Source organism: Myotis davidii, unplaced genomic scaffold (assembly GCF_000327345.1).
Source record: "Myotis davidii unplaced genomic scaffold, ASM32734v1 scaffold6, whole genome shotgun sequence".
In the NCBI taxonomy this organism is placed as follows: domain Eukaryota; kingdom Metazoa; phylum Chordata; class Mammalia; order Chiroptera; family Vespertilionidae; genus Myotis; species Myotis davidii.
The window spans coordinates 5,264,200-5,277,817 of record NW_006383011.1 but is presented as its reverse complement, the minus strand read 5'-3'; the positions used below and the strand labels follow the sequence as shown (position 1 = coordinate 5,277,817).

Here is a 13,618-nt window from a genome sequence, read left to right as displayed (position 1 = left end):
AGACTAAAAATCACTTACAAAAAAATGGAAACAATTTATTTGATTGGTGACATAAATTAATATTTCCATGTTGAAGCTTTGATTGCTGAATGCTTACAAAACTCAATATAAAAAGAACTGTATATTCAAACGTTTATTTCAAAAAATCTTCCAAGAGTGAACCTTTCAAATACCAAAACACAAGCCTAGGCAACAATGTCAAAAAGGTTCAATAATCCAGAGTAACAAATACTAAAAGACTCAAGAAAAATGCTATTACACTAAACTGTCGTAGTTCTTTGCTTGATTCTAAGAGTTTCTGTTGGTATACAGAAGAATATTACCAAACCAGCAATTTTCAACCTGTGTGCTGCTGGACACTGGTATGTAGCTAGAATTTTTAAAACATGGAATACCTAGTTATTTAGTCAGGGGCACCAATATCTTTTATTTATTTATAAATAATAAATTATTTATTATTTATTGTATTATGTCTTTTTCCACACAAACAACTGTATATAACAAGAGTTGATGCAAAATCCTGTTTATAATATAGTCATTATGAAGGTTAAAACGTAACAAAAAAGTACACACTATCCATTTCTTAGTTATCTGAACTTTTATTTATATAAACAGGATTCCTGACATATGCAATCATTTTACTCATGAAATCATTTGTACACAAAGGAAAAAAAATTGAACACTTAGGTTCAAGTACCTATAGGGAATCAATGGCAAAAAGTAGCGCATTGAATAGGTTCCCATAGTCTCGATTCAATTCTTAGGACACAGAGTTTCAAGGATGCCTAGGAACCTGATGTGGACCTAGTAAACATAAACACTGGTAAACATTCACAATTAATGGGCTGACTACCACCCAAACCTTACATTTCTACTCTACTCACTCGACAGCAGTCTTATCTCACTCATCCTTGGTACAAACATTAAGCTGGTAATATTGTGGGAGCTACTTTCTGCCTCATGCTCACATTATGACAACGTTCTGCAAACACATTCTACCACGTGTTTCTGTATGTAACTTTAAACATTCTGCACTGCGGAAATGTTATGTGCCTTATAAACCAATCTGCCTAGGGATAAATGTGCACACGGCACATCCTATAGCAGTGATGGCGAACCTTTTGAGCTCGGCATGTCAGCATTTTGAAAAACCCTAACTTAACTTTGGTGCCATGTCACACATAGCAATTTTTTGATATTTGCAATCGTAGTAAAACAAAGACTTATATTTTTGATGTTTATTTTATATATTTAAATGCCATTTAAGAAAGAAAAATCAACCAAAAAAATGAGTTCGTGCGTCACCTGACACACGTGTCATAGGTTCGCCATCACTATCCTATATAATAAAAGGCTAATATGCAAATTGACCGAACTGCGAAACGATTGGTTGCTATGACACACATTGACCAAGGGGCAGACGTTCAACGCAGGAGCTGCACCCTGATGGTCAGTGCACGTCCACAGGGGAGCACTCTTAGTCAGAAGCTGGGCTAATGGCTGGCGAGTGCAGCGGCAGTGGCAGGAGCCTCTCCTGCCTCCTTGGCAGCGTTAAGGATGTCCGACTGCTGGGCCTAAGCCGTTAGTCGGACATCCCCCAAGGGCTCCTGGACTGCAAGAGTGAACAGGCTGGGCTAAGGGACACTCCTGAGTGCACAATTTTCATTCACTGGGCCTCTAGTGTTAAATATTACAGAGAAAGATTACTCAGGCCTTTTTTAAAAAATGTTTGCAATGGTCCCATATAAATGATAGAATTATAGGAGAGAATGAAAGACTTAAGTTTCTTCTTCAGATCTGTCTCCTGAGAAGTAATGAGTCCAAATTATTGTTAAAAAAAACTACGTCCATTTTATAAAATTTAGTTGGAATATGACCACAGAAAAGCAAAAGCAAACAAAAAATGCTGACAGGTTCATAAACCATGGCGAGTGAGGAACTGAATAGAAAATAAAAAGATTAGCATAGAGAAATAAAAAGAAACATAAAGACTCTAAGTACATAAAAAAATTAACATCATCAAGAAGTAAACCTCTGATTTTTGTCAAATGTAAGGAAAATGGTAAATGTGTTAAGGTTACACTGCCCCACTGTTTAACATAACTAAGAACTTTCCTATTAGTATGAGCACACTTGTGCAAGTTTCTTTCTTACTGTGATGATAAACTGTGTTACTGTGTTTAGAATAGGATTTCTCAACTCTGATGTCATTACTGACATTCTGGACCATATAATTCTCTGTTGTACAGGGCTGTTCTCTGCCTGGAAGGATGTGCGTAATAAACGAATCTGCCTAGGGATAAATGTGCACAAGGCACATGTTGAATATTACAGAGAAAGATTAGGCAGGCATTTTTAGCAGCAACTCCAGCCTGTACTAGTAATAACACATTTAAACCTACTCATTAGTGTAACAATCCAAAGTATCTCCAGCCCAGACAGTGTAGGTCAGTGGTTGAGTTTTGACCTATGAACCAGGAGGTAACAGTTGGATTCCCGCTCAGGGCACACACCCAGGTTGCAGGATCGATCCCGTGTGGGGCATGCAGGAGGCAGCTGATCAATGATTCTCTCTCATCATTGATATTTCTCTCTCTCTCCCTCTCTGAAACCAATAAAAATATATTTTTTAAAAAGGAAAAAGAAAAAAAAAGCATTTCCAGACATAAATACTGGGGACAAAGTGGAGAGAATCACCCCCATTGAAAACCAATGGTTTATCAGGAAACCCAGACTAGTGATGATTAAAATATTTTCAAACTTATTTTTTTTCCACTTGCGATGGTAACTTCAGTAAGTGCAGCTGATATACTGCATATGTTGCATATATCATTGGCTGAAAAGCGCTGCTATGTACTATGTATTGTCACATATGACTAATGTCTTTTATAGTAAGACTAGCATGATAAAGCAACCCTCTGAGGAGGAAAATCTGAGGGCAAAATTAACTTGAACATAATAGTTATGTTTGAAGCCATTAAAAAATTCATTAAGTAAGCCCTAGCCTGTGTGACTCACTTGGTTGGGCATTATCCCCTATACCAAAAGGTTGCCAGTTTGATTCCTGGTCAGGGCATATGCTCAGGTTTCCGGCTCCATCCCCAGTGGGGAACGTGTAGGATGCAGCAACCATGCTTAGCTCTCAGATGAATATTTCTCTCTCTTTCTCTCTAAATGTCAATGAAAATATTTATTTTTCAATCATTACATGATTAGTGTGCAGGGAATGCCTCAAAACAAATGTAAAATGTTTCATCTTCAACCAATTTGGGAGTAGACAAATTCAAGCTTAATAAGAGATCCAGATTGACAATTTTCATTTTATACACAGATTTTTCTTTTTGTCCTTTTATGAGAAAAATATGCTAATAGTGGAAAAATGGAAAACAGAAAAACGTAAAGAAAAAACAACACCTAAATCCTACCAGAAAATAACCATTTGCAATCTCATATTGATAACAACTTTTTTTAGTGAACTGGCCTATGAATATATGCCCATCCTATATAATAAAAGGCTAATATGCAAATCGACCAAATGTCAGGACGACTGGTTGCTATGACATGCACTGACCACCAGGGGGCAGACGATAACGCAGGAGCTGCCTTCTGGTGGTGAGTGCACCAGAAGCCGGGCTCACGGTTGGTGAGCACAAGGTCAGTGGTGGGAACCTCTCTCGCCTCCGTGGCAGCGCGCTAAGGATGTCCAACTGCCGGCTTAGGCCATTCCCGCCAGTCGGAGGGCTCCTGGACTGCGAGAGGGGGCAGGCCGGGCTGAGGGGCCCTCTGGAGTGCACGAAATCCGTGTACCGAGCCTCTAGTGTTATTTTTAATCTTTGAAAACAAGACTCTAAAAGACTACATGATATTTTATCTTTCAGTTTTTTCTTTTTATTGAAGTATAACATACATGCAAAAACATATATAAAGCTAAATAATAGTTCAAAATATTAGGTCAACATACCTGTGCAACCAGCACTATCAATAAATTACCACACCAGAAGCTTTCATTGTGCCCCTTTCCAGACACTAACAACACAAGAGTAACCATTATCCTGACTACTAAATATAATAGTTTTCATGTTTTTAAACATAAAATTAAAGATAGATCACCTGACTTCTTTCACTCAACATTATGTGTATGAGATTCACCCTCACTATTCTGTACAGTTGTATATATATATATATATATTACATCACTCAACAGTCGAAAATTTGATTTTCCTTCCTATTCTTTTTTGGCATTTGGACAGTTACACAAAGAATATTTAGGTATTTTGAACAGTGCTTTCTGGAATGTCTTTTGGTAACCATCAGGATGAATTTCCTAGAGCACATACTTTGTAGTGAAATTGCTGGGTCACAGGGTATGCAGATACACATATGAGGAATATAAAATTTATTAAACCACTTTATTTTTTTAATTTTAACTGTTTTTATCACTCAGTTGGAAAAGAACAAAAATTTAGATTGGAAAAAACAACATTAAATGATAATTTTAAAAAGATTAAAAACAATGTATAGCATGCTACCAACAAAAGATATAGACACACACCTTCATATGTGTTTTTATAAAGTCATATAAATGGTTCTTTGAGGTTATGAGATTATGGATAGTTTAAATTTTTCTTTGTGTTTTGTTTTTTCACATATTCTACAATTAACATTTTTAAACAGAAAAAAAGCCACCATTTCATATATATAATTATAAATGTAGAAGCATTAACATCTAATACAACTATTGACAATAACTGCCTCACATGTATTTTTTTTAATTTAATCCTAACAACCCTACAAAATAGATTCTAATATTATTCTCATTTTTACATAGAAAATACAAGTGTTGCACCAAAAATCACTAAGTGAAGTTGGTCAAGCAATCTGATTCCAAACCCATCCTCTTAATTTCTGATTAAGTATAATCCCACTTTAAAAAATGTTTGGTGGTTTCACAAAGACTTTTAAAAGATAATTATCAGTTTTAAATTAACTACTATAATACCTATGTGAATAAAATATGATCCAACCATTAACAACATTCTTTTTAAGCAATATATGCTAAATGAGGCTATTGATCCACTAAAAGAAGTCCTATTAGTGATTTCTCAAACCTGCATGAAAAAGCTATTTTCTATTTGATTGTCCAAATTTTAGCTCTTTAAAGACCAAAAGTAGAAAATATTACACATACAGTGTCTTAATGAAGTGTCTTAATTCAATTAGGTAAAAAAAAACTTTTTTGACGCACTTAAATATTCAATAAAATTAGACATTTATATCAGTCTTGGGAGAGGTAAGCTGAAAACATTATATTAATATAAATAACATATTAATAACTGAATTTACTATGCCAGAAAATAAACCATCATCAAAGCAGTATAAGAAAAGAAAAACCTGAAATTATACAATAGAACAGAAGTTAAAAAATATTAATAAAGAGCCCTGGCCAGTTTGGCTCGGTGGTTGGAGCTTCAGCCTAAAAGGGTTCAGGTTCAATTCCCGGTGAAGGGCATGTGCCTGGGTCAGGGCATGTGTGGGAGGCAGCCAATCAATGTGTCTCTCTCACACCGATGTTTCTCTCTCTCCCTCGCCCCTCCATCCCTTCCACCACTCTCTCTAAGAATCAATGGCCCCAGCCAATTTGGCTCAGTGGATAGAGCATCATCCTGTGGACTGAGGGGTCTCAGGTTCGATTCTGGTCAAGGGCACATGCCTTGGGTTGCAGGCTCAATCCCTAGTAGGGGACATGCAAGGGGCAGCCGATCAATAATTCTCTCTCATCATTGATATTTCTATCCCTCCTTCCCTCTCCCTTCTTCTCTGAAATCAATATTTTTTTTTTAAAAAAAAGAAGCAATGGAAGAATTATCCTCAAGTGAGGATTAACCAAAAATAAAATTCAAGAAACTTGTGGTAACCATTTGAGCTCTATCTGATAAGGAGACTATAAATATAGGGCAGAATTTAAACTAGAGAAAAAACACTAACCTAAATCTTTATATTTTACAAAAATCAAGACACAAACGAATGAACATGATCCACCCAAATGAAAGAACAATGCCACTATCAAAATGTTTATATTTCAGCTTAAGTTTACTTTACTTATCCTATTTAGCTTCCTTTATATGTAATATGACACAGTTCAAGAATAGTGAACTGCAATGTGAACACACAGTAATCACCAATATGTTCTCAGAATCAAGAAGAGAGTGTTATTATTTCTTTGTTTCTCTTGGTGGGAATCTAACCAAGAGTGCCAAATAAAATAAAGTGCTGAAAAAAAGCAAAACTGTGTGATAAAATATGAACCCTGTAAAGGAAGTCTTTAAACATAGTATGAAGAAAACCACAATTACTAAAAAATAGGTTGATAATTGCACATAAATGCTATGATTTCACCACACCTAGTCAATAATATACAGAATGAACTTTGGCTACTACATAAAAAAAATTTTTAAATTCCTATTTACCTGTTGTTTCCTAAATTTTCAAGGCAACCTTCAATGAATCTCATTCGAATCTGTCTATCCGTAAACCAACATACTAAGGAACAGAGAAGTTTCTCTGCTTCATTTATTAATCCTTCAGAAAGATTAACCTACAAAAAATACATAAAGTTACTATTTATTCTGAGGGAATTTTGCAGTAATTTTGCAGTCTTTGGTTCTATTAAATAACTTACTGCATCATCATCTTGGACTATATCCCACAACAAAGTGTTTCCTTTCTTGCAAACGTTATCCAAATTAATGTCTGTCACAGCATTACTGTTGAATTGATGTTTATGAACTGCAGGACCTGAGGGGGCAAAGTACAACACATTGTAGAGGAAGACAGCTGACTAAAATTGTGATGTGAATTACAGCATTCATAAAGTTAACAAATCAAAAGTATAACAATATCTTTTTATATAACAAAATAAAATCAATACAAGATTAGCACAATAGTTGCTTTATGAATGGCAAAGAATAGTATTGTTTAAAGTTTGATTAGACTAAAGTGAGAAAAGTTTTCTTTCCATAGTCTCTTCACTACTTATAATTAAGTATGACTTAATGTTTTTTTCACAGGTCAGGAGAACTATACATAAATACTTAAAACCCAAATTAAGCATAAAGAAGACAACTTACGTAAAATAATTCTATAGCCAAGGGACATTCTTCTAACTGACTTTCTATATAGTTGTCTTATATTCTTACACTAAAAAAAATTTTAAATTAGATTGGATATTACTTACCAAAAACTTCACATTCAAAAACTCTATTAAAATAATTCATACTTTCTGAGTACCAGGCTAAATAAATTCTCACTAATTCTGTTGTATTAAGCAAAAAGCTCCTTTGCTTTTGTCTTTTAAACAGCTTTATGATGAAATTTCTCTACTGGATTGTACTCATACATTGATTTCATTAAAATAAGAATTGTAACACCATCAACACAACAGTTTTAGAACACTTTCACCATCCTGAAACATTCCCTAATACCCAATTCCAATTAATCCCTGTTCTCATTCCTCAGTCCCGTCTTTATTCAACCACAAAAATTAGCCTTTTCTAGAAATTTCATGTAAATAGAATCACACAGTAGGTATAGTCTTATGTCTAACTTTGTTCGCTTGGCAAAATGTTCATTGAGGTTAATCCATTTTGAAGCATGTATCAAAATAGTCTGTTCCTTTTAATTACAGAATAATATGTCATATGTGGAAATAGTGCATTTTGTTTACACATTCACCAGTTAATGACCATTTGGATAGTTTCCAGTTTGGGGCTAACGTGAGTAATGCTGCCATAAACATCTGTGTAACAAGTCTTTTTATGGATATATGTTTTCCTTTCTCTTGGGTAAGTGCTTAGGAGTTAATGGATCAAAAGGTAAATAAATGTACATTTACTAGAAACAAACTGCCAAACTCTTTTCTGGCATGGCTGTGCCATTTTACATTCCCACCAACAGTATATTAAGAGTTCAAGTTCCTGCTCCTCCACATCCTTTCCCAACACTCTTTGGTCACTTTTTTTTTTTTTTTAAGAGTCTATTCTTTATTCTGCTCCATTTAAAATAATAATTTGCTTCCTAGTTATATAAATTCCATTTCTAAAAGTGTCTTGAACAATAAATGCATACATATGTATTTAATAGTCATCCATTAGGTTAATGTTTTTTTAGATTTTTACAAATAGCTATTTTATTTATTTTTTCCCATCACCATTTATCCCCCCCATACCCTCTTCCATCCCCATCCATTTCCTTTGTCCCTGCAATCACCACTATTGTCTGTGTCCATGAGTTCTTTCTCTTTTTTTTACACAATCCCTTCACCTCTGCAGTCTCCCCCTAGAACTGTCTGCGTGCTATCTATGAATCTATTTTAGTAGTTCAGTTTGTTCATTAGATTCCACATGAGTGAAATCATATGGTACTTGTCTTTTTAATTTTAGCTAATCTAATAGGTGTGAAATAGAATCTCATTGTGGTTTTTATTTGCATTTTTCTAATAACTACTGATGTTGAGTTGCTTATTAACCTTTTATGTACCTTCTTTGTGAAATAAATCATTCCCCACTTTTTAATTATGTTGCCTTACTACTGAGGCTTGACTTTTTGGTATTTACTTTTTAAAATTAATTTTATTAAAATATAATATAAATGAATAAGATACAGAACATTTTATCACCCTAAAGTTTCCTTGTGACCTTTTACAATCAATCCCCACCACCAAATCTCAAGTAACCACTGAGTAGATTTCAACCATAATAAATTAATTTTGAATATTATAGAAATGAATATAAATTATATACAGCATATACTCTTCTTTCTAACTTCATTTGCTTATAATGTTTTTGATATTCATCCACTGTGTTGCACTGTATTGGTAGTTCCTTCCTTTTTATTGAGTAGTATTACACTATGCAAATATTCACTTTGTTTATCTACCAGTTAATTCCAGCTGAGGCTCTTATGAATGAAGCAGATATGAACATTCATGTATATTTTTGTGAATATGTTTTCATTTCTCTTGAATAAATACCTAGAACAGGAATTGCTAGGTCATAGGGTAGGTACATGTTTAACTTTATATGAAACTAATAAAACAGTTCCCAAACTAGCCATACTTTTCTATACTCCCTGACAGCAATTTACAAGAGTTCTAATTTCTCTATATCCTTAGCATCATTCATTATCATTAGCCTTAATATTACCCATTCCAGCAGGTGTGTAGCATTCTGGTTTCAACTAGCATTTTCTAGATGACTAGAGATATTGAGAATCTTTTCATGTATTTATTGACCATTTCTATATCTTCTTTTATGTATTAACTGTTCAAATATTTTGATCATTTCCAAATTGGAGTGTCTAAATGTGTTGGGAGAGTCCTTTATAGTATTAAATACACTGTATTGCAAGGTGAATTTGGACAGCATTAATACATTTAATAATTTTCCTCAATTTCTAACTCCATAGAGTAAACAATATGTACACTACTTAATAAAAGGAAAATGAGTTAAGAATAAAAGAATGGTCAAAAGGTTAACCATGACCTTTTAGACTAAATCTAATTGACCAGGTTTACTTAGTTTGCAATGTACTATCATCCCAAAACCAATTTCATAGAATAGCAAGTGTTGATGGCACCTAACCAAACAAGAGGTAGGATATAGACCTTAAAACTGACAATTCTAAAACTGTTTTTCTCTTCATTTTTTTCTTTCCTCCTTTTTCTTCTATTATTCTTTAACCCCCTCTCAACTCCATTCTTCCAAATCTGGTCTGTCTATTACTTTAGATTTATTTAGAGTGATTAGAACATCATTTTTAAAGATCTTATCATCCCAGGTAAAAGAAACACCTTGCCCTTTAGCAGTCACCCCTCATCTTATTTTCCCCAGGCTATATATACATTTTATATAAACTGAATTATGCAATATCTGATCCTGTGTAATCTCCTACTTTCTGATCCTATGACTGCTTAATATAAAATCTAATAAAGTTACTTATGTTCTAAAATACAAAGCTATAATTTTTATTCATATTTTTTATATTTCTTCTAATTAAGTATCTCTTGATGGAACTGCAGCCTTTATATTCGTGATGGAGTATTCATAACAATTTAATTCACTCAAAAAGAAAACTCCCACATAAAACTTATTTGGCAAAAACATTTAAGTGACATTAATTTTTGATTCATTTTAACAATGTAATATAGATTATTCCTATTTTAAAGAAAGTAATATATTTTACTTACTACAGAACCTTACCTTGACTAAGATGTTCATGGTAAATAGATGCTAAATTGGGAAGATGTTGTTGAAGATGAGATGTTAGCTCTGCATGTGAATTAATCTGAACTAGCTCCTCTTCACACCCAGATTCTTCACCATCAAAATCGGCCATATTTTTTTCCGATTTTGCACTGACCTGGGAGCTGCTGCAGCTGACATCATCTGCACTTAGCATATCATCAACCATATGCCTATAACACAGAAGAGCACAAAGTTACTAATTAGATATTTAAACAGTTTCTGAATAACAAAAATAACTCTCAAAACATTTGGCACAAGTTATTCACACTCAAGAATAAAGCTACATTTGTTTTTTAATAAGAGCTTTACAAAAACTAAAAAACCCACGTCAGAACTATATATTAATTTTACAATATACCTAACATGTTTTCTGGTTCATCAACACACTTCAAAGAGAGTAATTGCAGAGTAGGTCAGTAAACTTACTTTTACATAATTATTTTATAAACTCAAATCACAATGTGAGGAACCTTAAAATTTGTTTACATTTACTTATACAACTGCAGAATCAAGTGAGATAACTACCAAAAAAATTTTTTTCAATTTAAGGTAGCAATTTAAATGTGGTTAATATTAATTGGGGGACTTTTAACTCAATAAACATCAATTAAGCACTCACTTCTAAAACACACTATACTGGCTACTCTGATATAAAGACAAAAGAATGAAAAAATAACATGAAGAAAAAATGTTCAAGACTGACTTTGAGACTCACAGGTAGTAGTACCATATGGAGAGCATATGGAAAGTGCTAACAAAGATAAAATCATTAGGTCTTGTGAGACAGGAGTTTGGTTTGGGAAAACTAAAAGATATTTGCAATATAACAGTATGAGCTCTCAAGGAGAAAACTTTGAATACCTATCTATAAAGTCAGACCTTAACCAGTGGTTCTCAATCAGGAGTGATTTTGGCCCCTGGGAGGGACATCTGGCAATGTCTAGAGCCATTTCTGGTGATCAAAACTGGACAGATGATGCTGACATCTAAGGATAGAGGCTAGGGATGCTACTAATTCTACAATGCACAGGACAGGATTCACATTGGTGCAAATACAAAACCAAGAATTATCTGGGCCAAAATGTGAAGACTGCCAAGGCTGAGAAACATTACCTTAAACTCATATGGGTTACTGATAAAAATAAAAAAGCAAAGGAAATAAAGTAGCAATATATATGAATACGTAGTTCTCCCCAACAACCATATTAAATTGTGAAAGGCCTGGCAAATTGTCAAGTCTAAGAAAACTCATCCTGATAAGTGTATTTCATCAACTCAAACATTACTACGGGCAATGATAGTAATAATAAATAGCAGCTAACATATACTGAGATCTTATCAATCATATTAGTCTATGAAATGCTCACAATAAACCAATGACATAAGTAGTATTGTTTATTTTATTTAAAAAAAGAACAGAAAAATTAGTATCAGAACACTAGTGACAGAATTACTATTACTATTAAATACCATAGGTGTATTTCACAAATAATCAAGAAGCTTTATGCTTATTAATACCCTAAAATTAAGATAATGTATAGTTTCCTGTTTCACTATCATACTTTCATGTAAATTTCCAAAAGCAATTTTACACCTGCTTTTAAGCAATTATTATAAGGAGTTGAAGATACATATCTGTGTTGTCCAATGAGAGCCACCAGCTACATGTGGCCACTGCACATGTACAAAGTGGCTGAGTTCCAGTTAAGATGGCGGAGTACGTAAACATGGTATTTGGAACCTTCCACAAGCACATCAAATTTACAACTACATTACAGAACACCGGTCATTCACAATACCTGAAATCTAGCTGAACAGAAATCCTACAACTAAGGATATAAACAAGAAAGCATGTCCATGCCGAAACCGGTTTGGTTCAGTGGATAGAGCGTCGGCCTGCGGACTGAAACGTCCCAGGTTCGATTCCGGTCAAGGGCATGTACACGGGTTGCAGACACATCCCCAGTGGGAGATGTGCAGGAGGCAGCTGATCGATGTTTCTCTCTCATCGATGTTTCTAACTCTCTCTCTCCCTTCCTCTCTGTAAAAAAATTAATAAAAAAAAAAAAGAAAGAAAGCATGTCCAGAATAGTAAAAGGGGCAGAGACCCTGAACAGGCTGGTCTCACACCCACGTGTGGTAGTTAAAAGTGAGGAGGGATATCTTGGCTGTAGAGGTCTCCCCTAAGCAGCAATGGGTTCCAACCCCAATCAGAACCCCCAGCTCAGGATTCCTGTGGCTAGAAGAGAAGCCCCTATAACTTCTGGCTGTAAAAACCACCTGGGATTGTGGCTAAGACAAAGGGCTCCTGGAGTCCCAGGCTGAAGTTTCTCTTAAAGGCCCTGCACACCGACTGACATACTTGCTAGCTCGCTCTGAGATCTAATGCTGGGGCTTTATCTCGAAAGGTGCCAGGGACACATGGGGAAGAACTAAATCGTTGGCTTCAGGACAAGAGCTAAAGGTGCAGCTTTTTCCAAGATAGAAGTGCTATCTGAGGCTGTTATTCCTTTGCTGAGCCCTACCCCCACAGAGCCAGCAGGTGAGCACCATATCTGAGTCTCCCAACAACCAGGCTAACATTGTTCATCCCACCTTGGTGATTCCCTGAGACCCCCCAACCCACTCAACTTTTGGGCCCATCCAAGTCATTCCCAATGGTTTTTCCATACAAATGGACTCTCTTAATTCATGCATCAAACTTTCATAAAATCTCTCAAGCAGCATCTGGACTTTGTGTACCCCATACCTCTTGCTAAGTAGCCCAAGGTCTGCCACTAGAGGCAGCCAGCTTCGGTTTGCAGATTGGTCTCTCCCAGGCACCCTGAAGCCCAGCACAAGTAACAACCATCTACTAATTACTCTGTAGCTCATGCTGGGTGGTCCTGAGCAACATGTGGTGGCTTTCCTTGCACCTCTTGGGAAGCCGCAGAGCCAATGTACCTGATGGACAGCTTCTGCCCCATAAGCAAATACTCAAGCCAATGTACCTGATGGGCAGACATAACTGGCACCATAGTCCCACTGAAGCAAGTCCTTCTCCATGGAGTTGGCCCTTGCACAGCAGCTCCACTGCAATAGCAGCCAGACCTTGCAGCCGATTGGCTTGGGTTCAATCCCTCCCAGTGCATGGTAACAGCAACCAACTCAAAAGCAACAGGGCAGGACACACAGCACACACAGGAGCACACCTGGAATGCCCAGCTCAGGTGACCATGAAGGCTGTGCGACTGGGCCTTACAGAACAGGACACCTACCACATAAGGCCATTCTACACCAAGTCACATAGATGTAGCAGCATTACCTAATACATAGAA

The 13,618-nt window shown here is 35.5% G+C and overlaps 1 protein-coding gene across 1 annotated transcript in view; it reads right to left on the bottom strand.

Annotated features, from left to right (window-relative positions):
* Positions 1-13,618, bottom strand: part of USP34 (ubiquitin specific peptidase 34) — a 213,680-nt gene that overhangs the window by 150,103 nt on the left and 49,959 nt on the right. The window contains 3 exon segments of the mRNA XM_015557870.1: positions 6,468-6,595; positions 6,680-6,795; positions 10,257-10,471. Of these exon segments, the coding sequence (XP_015413356.1) occupies positions 6,468-6,595; positions 6,680-6,795; positions 10,257-10,471 (459 nt within the window).